The sequence below is a fragment of the Aethalodelphis obliquidens genome, unplaced genomic scaffold (genome assembly GCF_003676395.1).
Source record: "Aethalodelphis obliquidens isolate GAN/ISIS:26980383/991018 unplaced genomic scaffold, ASM367639v1 scaffold7, whole genome shotgun sequence".
Classification (NCBI taxonomy): domain Eukaryota; kingdom Metazoa; phylum Chordata; class Mammalia; order Artiodactyla; family Delphinidae; genus Aethalodelphis; species Aethalodelphis obliquidens.
The window spans coordinates 33,609,548-33,620,337 of NW_020837951.1; the positions used below are offsets into that span (position 1 = coordinate 33,609,548).

The following is a 10,790-nucleotide window of genomic DNA, read 5'->3' on the forward strand; positions in this document are numbered from 1 at the left end:
ATCTGAGCCAGGGTTTCTCAACGCTGGTGTTATTAGTGCTGTGGATAGGCGACTTCTTTGTGTGGGAGGCTGTCCTGTGTATTGAAGATGTTTCGCAGCACCACTGGCCTCTGGAAACCCACAGGACTCTCCCCTCCGCATCGTGACAACCAAAAATGTCTCCAGACCTTGTTAAATGTCTCCTGGGGTCAGGGGAGAGGAGGTAAAATGCTCCCAGTTGAGAACCACTGATCTAAGCACTCTTCTTTAAAATTTTTTTGATTAAGATTTAGATGTGCATTTCTTCTTTACTGTAAAAATGTTTCCTTCAATGGCAAAAATAACATAGGTATACATTTTTCACAGGGCTGGGCTCTGCTTTGTGAAAAAAACCCAAAAAAACATAGGTAAACATTTTTCTAGGCATCATTTTTTTAAAAAACATACAGTGCAGATGTTTTAAGTACCTATTCCCACTGTGGACTGAGTATCGTCCGTTCTGCAACAACACGTTTCTACAACACCAGTTAGCTCACATATGATTGGTAAATATGAGAATGATGTCAGTATAATGTGGAAGTTGTGTTAGTTCATAATTTTTCCTACTCAAAAGAAGCCAGAATAGTGGGAATAGAGTTAAAACCTTCACAGGAAAGGAAAAAGCCTTCAGCTTGGCTGATGTATAGACAGGGTCCTTTTCAGCCTTCATCCGGGGCTTCTTCCCCAGAGAAGGACATTGGTAGCCTTGCAAAGATCTCCACATATAGCAGGTTGCACTTCCTCCTGTGCTCAACTTAGCGGCAGCCCTGCTGTCTCAGAGCACCCTTATTTGCATGATCTCAGCACTGAAAGCCTGCATTTACACTGTTGCTTTTGTGCATTTTTACCATCCCCGAGGCAGCCTCCAGCCATAGTAAGCTGCCTGTCTGGACTATCCAAGTTATCTCACCCTTGTCCCAATTACTGTTTATGCTAGTGTTAAAAAGTTGCATAGGATTTGAATCATTTGCCCCAACTTTATTTTTTCCCCATAAGCACTGTCACTTTTAGTGCATGATTTTGCAGAAAGTGAGGTTTTTCAGGAATGCATATATGTTATAGCAGAAACTTCTGTACTCAAGTCCTCTGACAGGTGACTCTGTTGAAGAACACACAATTAGTTCCCCTAATTCCTTACTCACCAAGCAACCTTCTGATCATTCCTTGCCTTCCCAAGTCTTTGCATTTCTCACTGTTCATTTAAAAATTGGTCTTTAGGTTTACATATCAATCTCTTTGAGCTGGTTGATGAGCTCTGACCCTAGAAATGGAGCTGGTTTCAGTATGCTCATAGAATTGGGCTTCTGTGCTCATTGTTTTGGGGGGGGGGGCAAGGCTGAAGAAGTCACTGGAGTAGGTGGAACCTTAGTGAGCCTCTTGGCAGCTGGCCGGCCTTGCTGTTGTGACATATATCTATACTACTGAGGGCTGTCCTCACTACAACATTCTACACAGTGAAACCTTAGTTCCAGAGAGAAGCGGTAGAGTGTAATAGTTAAGAGCCTGGCTGCTAAAGCCAGATGGCTAAATGACTAGATTTGAAGAGTGGCTCCCTTACTTCTTAGCCATTTCACCTTGGACAAGTTATTCAACCTCTCTGTGCTTTAGTTTTTTCATCTGCAAAATGGAGATAATAATAGTATCTACCACATAAGTTGATGTGAAGACTATATGAGATAACAGAATAAGTAAATTACTTAAAACAGTGCCTGGCACATAGGAAGCACCATATATATATATATATATATTTCTGATATTTATATAAGAGTACTAGTTTCTATCTGGATGATTCATTCATATAAGTTATTACATGCAATTCTTAGGACAACCACATGAGGTTGGGCAGATACTATTTACTCCATTTTACCTGTGAAGAAATCAAGGCATAGAGAGTTTAAGTGACTTGCCCATGATCACATAGCTTATAAGTGACAGAGTACAGATTAAATTTTAGGCCACACAGATATATTTGTATCTTTTGAGAAACTACCAGGAAGTACATGGAACATTACTCACATTTCCATCATATAGAGATCTACATAACAAATTATTTAGGATTTAATTTCTAGGATAATAATGTTGCCTGAAGAATTCACATACATCATCTTTTTAAAATCTGACAATAAGGACTTTATAATTTATCTTGTTACCTTGGTTACTTGGAATTAAACCTCCAAATGCTGAGGTACCATATCATTTTTACCTTCTATATTATTTTTAATATTTATTTTAAACTGTACTATTATAATATGTACCTTTTTAATATTGACTTCAAACTGGTTTTGATGAGACAACCTTTAAAAAAATTTAATTATGGAAATTTTCAAACACGCAGAAGTAGAATAGGGTATACATTTTTTAAGTGTACAAGGAACTGCAAGCATCGCATAGGTGTAAAAAACACTGGTTTTATCTCCAAAGACTGTCTTGTTTACTAAAAGAAATAGGGTTTCTCCAGAAATAACTACAGGATGAGGCAGCCTATGTTCTTTACCTTAAGCATAATCCTCATAATAAATCCTATAGGAGTGGTAAGCAGGGAGAGCATTTCAGCCCTGTGGTCTGTTGGAGAAGGCTCCACGGGGCAGGTAACATGAAACAGAATTTCAATAGGTTTAGAAAAATGATGAAATGCTTTTTTATAGTATCTTTTTCTTCCCCCAAGTCCATCTATATTAGCCATCTGTATTTGGTTATATTTGTAGTACCTAACAATTTGTCATCGGTTGCAATACCCATGCATATCCTTTCATCTTCTAGATCTTTAGCGATTGGTTCAGAGTAGGTATAATATGACCACTCATGCCTTTCCACCAAGCTGCTTTACCTCAAGGAAGTGTTTTTGCAGCTTTGGAGCTGTGGACCCAGCTTTGGCCACTCAGCCTGCTTTACACAAGACACTGTATTAGATAAGCAAGCCACATACATCATTCACCTGCAGGCTGCGCAGATGAGGAGCAGACCTGCACTGCAGATCTAGGAACACAATCATATCAGTTTACCCAGGGTATAGAGAAATGAACTCACATAGACTAAACCCAGAGAGACTAGCATATAAACAAGAATGCCAGTCTATTAATGTATAACATCAACAATACATTTTCCATAACCAAACTTTAAGTATATGCTCTCAAACGTGTGCACACACCACACACACACACACACACACACACACACACACACACACACGCTACACTCACCAAGAAGATTCCTGTAGAGCAAGGCATCAGAGACAAAAAGTCCTGAGGGTCATTTCCTCTCCCGACAATTGAGAGCATCTAGAACTGCTTCTTCATTTTACAAACAAGGAGACTGAGGCCCAGAGAGAGATTAAGTGCTTTGTTCAAGGTCGTGCAACAAGGCAGTGGGAGTCCTGGGACTGTTATTGCCAAATGTTTATTTGAATTCTGGAGCCCTGTTGCTGACACTAATTCGGATTTCTCTATAGAGAGAAAAAACATAAGCGGCAGAGAACAGGAAAAAGAAGTGAAAGAGGCAGAAAGAGACAACAAAATACAGAAATGAAGGTGGAGCCTCTGTCACAATTAGAAAAGGAAATGATGGAGAAAGCACCAGCATCTACAGAGAAAGAAACTGAACCACCCAGGAGTGTGACCGAAGCTCTCCTTCCGGTAGCCTCCACGCAAAGAGTTGTGCCCAAGAAACATTTTTCTGAAATAGGTCAAGAAAGCATTATCCATCAGGAAAATTCTTCTGAATACCAAGAAACAGCAGTACAAAACCACCCTTCTGAAGTACTCCAAAATATGGCTGAATCTGGAGACCTCTCTCCTAAAATGTACCAAGAAATAGCTGTATTTCAAGACCATCCTTCCCAAATGCGCCATGATATGGCTCAACCTGAAGACCTCTCTCTTAAAATGTGCCCAGAAACCGCTGCAGCCAAAGCCCTTTCTTCTAAAACATCTGAAGATGTAGCTGACCTGGAAGGATGCCCTCTTGAAGCATACCCCAAACCAGATGTGCCTAAAGGCTACGCTCTTGAAACATACCAAAAAAGAGCTGAACCTGAGGAACACAATTCTGAACTAGGTCAAGGAATAGCTGAGACTGAAAATTTTGTTCCTAAAGCACAAGAAATAGCTGTGCCTAAAGAGCTTTCTATAAAAACATACCAAGAAACAGTTGAACCTGAACACTTTTCTCATAAAACATATAAAGAAATCGCTGTGTCTAAAGCCCCCTCTCATAAAACAATCCAAGAAACACCTGCTCCTGAAAAATATTCACCTGAAATATACCAAGAAACAGCTGGGCCTGAAGACCATGCCCCTGAAATATACCAAGAAATACCTGGGCCTGAAGACCTCTCTACTAAGACATATAAAGATAAGGATGTGCCTGAAGAATGCTTTCCAGAGCTGCACCAAGAAAGAGGTGGGCCCCAAGACCAGGATCCTAAAGCACACCAGGAAGATGCTAAGGATGTTTATATTTCTCCTTGAGGTAGTTTTTTTTCTTTTTATTGGGGTCAAGCTAGTGACATGCCCCTTATTTGTGTTCCCTGTTCATAATCAGAGTATCAGATAGGTTTATCTCCCTTGGAGCGGTGATTTATTGCCTTCTTTGACAATCCTGGGTTATCCCAGTTATCTCAATGGGTATCATCAATGTCTTTGGCTAGTTTCAAGTGAAAAATGTTTTTCATTCAACCAATATCTGTTGGTATATTACCATATAATTAAAAGAAAATCATTGAAACTATAAGTGTGTATAGTGGGTACTTGTACATACTATCCATTTTGGGAAGCTTTAGCCAGTGAAGAAAAATGAACCCCATATGGAGTGAATTATGTGCAAAATATTTTAAAGGACAATTACATTTAGATTAACAAGAAAACTTGGTGAATAAAGTTTTTTTCTAGAAAATTAAAATTTCCTGGCAAACTAAAGGTAAGTAAATTCATGGTACAAGCTACGGAGGGAGATACAAAGACATAAAATATGATCCTGGTAATAGGGAACTCGTTCTCGTAGGACTTACCAGGCTTACCCCAAACCCTTTCTATTTAAATATTTGCTCCTGAAAAGCTTTCTCCTCTGCATAGCATTTAAGAAATAATGTGACCTTTCTTCAGTTTGACTTGTCTCGGGGACATAACTGAGAGCCCTGATTCTCTTTGTGCACTATTGTACACAGTATAAGAAATGGGCTGGCTAGCGGACCATAGCTATCCCCAGGGAATTGTGTTCTAAAGAAATCCTTTTGGTAGCTTATTTTCTCTTTCTCCTAAAGTATGAGTGCAACAAAAACCTGGGGTTATTGTATTCCAAGTAATACAGGTTTTGAGGAAATACCTTTTAAAAAATTACAGTAAAAGCAGACATATGAAGCACTACTTGTACTGACAGGAGTCCCCTGATGGAGAAGCAGCTCTAATCAACACAGTGCCCGATTCTAAGAGTTTCATTTTAAACCCAGCGAGGTTACGATGGGCAATTAATTAATGCTTATTTTGTTTTGGGCTTTGTCTTACCAAACAAGTGGAAATATCTACCTTTTTGCTGATTATAAAATTGTCATAATAATAAATTATAATGTTTATTGTAATAAATTAAAGCAATATATAAGTGACTGTAGAGTAAAAGTCCCCTATAATACCATCTCCTATCTCTGATCCCCAAGGTTAAGTTTTTGTTTTGCTTTAACAAATGAGATGGTATAAATACAATACATTCCATTTTATAACCTGCTTTTTTTCACATACAATATATATTGTGGCCATCTTAATGACATCTTTTGTAACAATTGTACAGTATTATACGTACAATAATTTATTCAACCAATCCCTATAATGATGAACACTTAGATTACTGCCAAGTTTTACTATTACAGCAACGTTCAATGAAATCATTGGAAGTAACATTTATTTAAATAACATTTATTTGGCACTTTCTATCTGCCAGACACTGTATTAAACATTTCATGTGAATCACTTTATTCAGTGTTAAAAACCCTAGTGGATGAATAATATTATCCTTATTTTATAGATAAGGAAACTAAGGCACTGGAAGCTTAAGTTGGTCTGATTACTTCCTTTGGACAAATCCCTAGAAGTTGAATTGCTGGGCCAAAGGGTACCAGCATTTAAAGTCTGGATACATTCTGTCAGAGTAGCCTCCAAAAATGTTGTAGCAATACACAGAAACCAAGAATTTATGTAAGTGCCTGTTGCCCATGCCCTTGACAGCACTGCACATGATTGTTTTAATAATCTACGCCTATTATGCTAGGTTAAAAAAAACCTAATTGTTTTAATTCCCACTTTTTTATGACTAATGCTGCTAGGCATATTTTTATGATTATTATGAATTCAGTTTTTTTCTTTTGAGAATTGCCTGTTTGAATCCTTGTTCCATTTTATATTTGGGAAATCTACCTTTTTGATTGATTTAAAAAATCTCTTTAAATAATAGTCATTAAATCTTTACCTACATATAAGTTGTAAATATTTTTCTAGTTGTTGTTTAACTTTGTTTATAGTAGTTTGGCATTCTATATGACAAAATTTTAATGTTAGTTTTTAGTTATTCAAACCTGTCACGATTTTAATTCTTAATGATTCAAACCTGTCAGTCTTTTCCCTTATGGCTTCTGGTCTGTGGTCTGCTTAGAAAGGCCTTTATAATCTTAAGATTACAGGAATATTCTATTGTTTCTACAACATTTACTGTATCTTAATATTTAAATCTTTAATTCATCTGAGATTTGTTTTTGTGCAAAGTGTTAGGTAGAGTTTTTTTTCTCCAAGTGGATAGCCAATCATCCCTATACCATTTATTAAATGTATTTTTGTATTTTATTTTATTTTACAGAAATGAAGGAAAAACCCAAAGCAGAGGAACCAGAGATACCAGCAATTCCAAACGTTCCTCAAGAGATTCAACCAGAAAATAAAATTTATAGTTGTTTTGTTTTAACAATGTGCAACCATCATAGTTGTCCAACAAAATTCACATCTTAGTACATTATATGTGATTTTTCTCAAAATATGGTAGAAATCTCTACAATATTCATTAATATTTTAACAGTGGTTTTTCCCCCATATATAGACCATATCTGAAAGAGAGAACTAATGTGATTTTTCAGGCTCTACCACATAGACAACATCCTGCTAGTGTGTGTGTGTCTGTGTGCACGCCCACGCGTGCGCATGCGTGTGTATGTGTAGGTATATTAGGGAGAGTATAGTGGTGGGAACAGACTTAACAATTTTCCTGCCCTTAAGAATTAGTCAAATAAATGTTTGTTTTCAGGGGAAAATTACTGAGCCCTCCCTTTTCCCATTTTTAAGTCTGAACAATTAAAATTTGAGGAAGTATATAGTTTTCTTATAAATACTAATGTAACAATAGCATCAAAATCTTTTTTTGTGTGTGGTACACGGGCCTCTCACTGCTGTGGCCTCTCCCGTTGCGGAGGACAGGCTCCGGACGCGCAGGCCCAACGGCCATGGCTCATGGGTTCAGCCGCTCCGCGGCATGTGGGATCCTCCCGCACTGGGGCACGAACCCGTGTCCCCTGCATCGGCAGGCGGACTCTCAACCACTGCACCACCAGGGAAGCCCAGCATCAAAATCTTATTCAGGCTTCAGATGGCTTTTAACAATTTAACAATTTTAACAATTCTTATTCTGGGACTCCTTCAAAGATATTTTGGAGTGATGAATGTAGTTGTGTATTTGAATTTTGATTTTCTATTTTTACTTTTTATACACTGTAATTGTGCAAAATGTATATTAAATCATTATCACGTGTTTGTGTGGACAGCATCATGGTAAGCACTGTGAGGGTTAGAAGACCTATAACACATAGTCCTTGCCCACTAGGAGTTTAATCTAGTCTCGTGGGGGAATAAAACAGAAAACAAATAATTACAAAAGAAAATAGTAATGCTAGTGCCATTTGAATTAGAAGATACAACAGAGGGAATGCTCACTTTTTTGCTGGAGTGACCCGAAAAAATTACTCATGAGTGGAGCCTTGAAAGATGGAGAGGATTTGTAATATAGGTGAGGATAGCAGCATTATTGTATGTGACAGAGAGAAGGGTGAATTAAAGACATGTTCAAGAGAACTGCATGCAATCTACAGTTAATGCAGGGTCCATGTGGAATAGCAGGCTGAAAATTATTGTATTATTGGAGTGTATGGAATTTTGCTTGCCTAACTAAGAAGTATATTATTTACTTAGATAATGGGGAACTAAGTAAGACTTTTGAACAAAGAGATGGCAGTTTTAGTATTTCAGGAATATTTATCTGGTGATAATGGTCAGGATTAACTGAAAATGATGAGAGACTGGGGGCAGGAGTAGAAACTATTCTGGGCAGGAACATGTCTGAAAATCTTCCCTGGTAAGATGTCACAGAAAAGCCCGAACGAACTTTTTAGCCAGCCCAATATTTTTGAGGGAAAGAGGTTTGTTTTCAGTTTTCCTTCTGTTATTACAGAGGACTCAAAATAAAGGAGATTTCTGCAAATGGTTCAGCAAGGGCACAAGTATGCAAGCTCTCCATATAGGCACTGTGCTAGGTACTAGGCTAGAGTGAAGAACACGACAGGATCCCAGTCTCTCAAGCATTCATGGTGTAGAACAGTGGTTCTTAACCCTCACCATATATTAGAACCACTGGGGAAAATTTCAAAATCACAGTTGCCCAGGCACCTCCCCAGGAATTCTGATTCACCTATCTAGGGTGACATCAAGACATATTTATATTTTACATTGTTTTTTGCTCTAAATAATTTTTGAGGAATAATTTTAGAATTATATAAAAGTTGTAAAGGTAGTACAGAAGTTCCTATATAGCTCTCACCCAGTTTACCCTAATGTTAAGATCTCATATAACCACGGTCCATTTATCAAAACTTAAACTAAGATTGTTACATTACCATTAACTAAACTACAGATATTATTGGGATTTCATTAGTTTTTCTGCTAATGTCTTTTTTCTGCTTCTGGATCCAATCTAGGCTACAACATTGCATTTAGAGCAGTGGTCCCCAACCTTTTTGGCACCAGGGATGGGTTTCATGGAAGACAATTTTTCAACGGAGGGTGGGGGATGGTTCAGGAGGTAATGGGAGCAATGGTGAGTGATGGGGAGCTGCAGATGAAGCTTCACTGGCTCGCCTGCCCACTGCTCACCTCCTGCTGTGCGGCCTGGTTCCCAACAGGCTGAGGACCAGTACCGATCCATGGCCTGGGGGTTGGGGACCCCTGATTTAGAGTATTTTAATGGCTCTCCAGATGATTCTAATGTGCAGCTAGGGTCGAGGACCACTGGTATGGTGGGAGGTTACAATGCTATTTCCCTCCTGTTTGCCACACCCTCTCCCACAATAAAATTTCCCCCCTCAGCATATATTAATTGAACAATGATTACTCATATCCCATTGTATTACTCAGGTAACAGTAGATATTGAGGACAGCACACCATATGATAGTCCCTTACATCTGGATGGCACTTCAGAACTTGTACTTTCAAATACACTTTTTAAAATTTGATCTGCACAAGAATCTTTGAAATAGGCTGGGCAGTGATTATCATTCCCATTTTACAGATGAGGGAATAACTGCAGAGAGGATGGGTACTCACCCAAAGTCTCACCTAACTTCCTCAGTGTTCTTTGTGATGGTTTTCAATCTTTGGAAATCTTGTCTCAATTTTACCTGCCAGGGTGGGTCAAGATTAGAGAAAAAAAGAGTAAACTGAAACCTCAAGTTCTAAAAGTGTTTCATTAAGATGAATCTTACGAGATTTGCATATGTACAATGTACAGGGGCACAAAGGTGAAAGAGATAAGGAAGTAGATGATATGAAGAAATATAGTACATTAGAGGAAGAGGGGTCTTCTCTTTCTACCTTTTAGGACCCTTTCTGCTTGCCTTCTTATCCCACTCCCTATATAGACATACAAACTCTGCTTTCTAACTATTCTCATTCAAACACGAGTGTGTATCTAAAAATGTTCCAGTTTTCTTCTTGGCTTAGAACCTTGATGTCATAGAATTAAAGTTTTGCAAGAATCCATCTAGCCCTACTTTGTGCTACCCTCCACTTGTGGGTAGAATAGTTGTTCTTTAAAATCCATGAATCTTATGATATTAAATCTAATATGATGTGTGAGAAGATCCAAAGCTTTAATTGATATTCAAAGGGATCCTTCACTCAGATGAAAGATTAAGAATCATTACACTGAGAAGTGTTTCTCAAAGTGTAGACAGATGACAACCTGCCTTGAATCATTCGGGTTTTTTTTAAGGCAGATTCCTAGGTCCTAGCTCCAGAGAAAGGGTTGTCTCATAAACTAAAAATAATCGTATATAATGGTTATTTATACAATCATATATACTCTAGACAGGATAATAGACATTTCAAATCATATAATGAAAGGGCTACATATTTAAGTTCCTGTTTTCCATAAAGAGAAATTTTTCCTTTAAATGAAGTAGCAATCTACTTCATCAGTGTCTCCAATTCTGCTTTGCATTTCAGAACTTGTCACACTTGGTAATATATTTTTGGTGTGATTATCATTATATATGTTATCTTAAGCCAGGAGGGAAAATACCTCATTTTCTACAGGAGTCTGTCCACAAATTAAGCAAGACTATCACTTTTAGCAACACCCCCATCTAGTGGCAATTTGCAGCTATTACGGCCTCAGTTTTACAACGTGTATAGTAGCTCAGTGTTTCTCAAACTTGTTCTTGTTTCATCAGCTGCCCAGAATTGTTCCCTCC

At 38.0% G+C, this 10,790-nt stretch overlaps 1 protein-coding gene across 2 annotated transcripts in view; it reads left to right on the top strand.

The window, feature by feature from the left end:
* HEMGN (hemogen) overlaps nucleotides 1-7,099 on the top strand; it is a 33,722-nt gene extending 26,623 nt beyond the window's left edge. For both annotated transcript variants that reach the window (XM_027105404.1, XM_027105405.1), the window contains exons 4-5: nucleotides 3,467-4,485; nucleotides 6,856-7,099. In XM_027105404.1, the coding sequence (XP_026961205.1) occupies nucleotides 3,467-4,484 (1,018 nt within the window). In that variant the 3' untranslated portion in view covers nucleotide 4,485; nucleotides 6,856-7,099. The remainder of the gene's footprint in view (nucleotides 1-3,466; nucleotides 4,486-6,855) is intronic.
* Nucleotides 7,100-10,790: the final 3,691 nt, after the last annotated feature.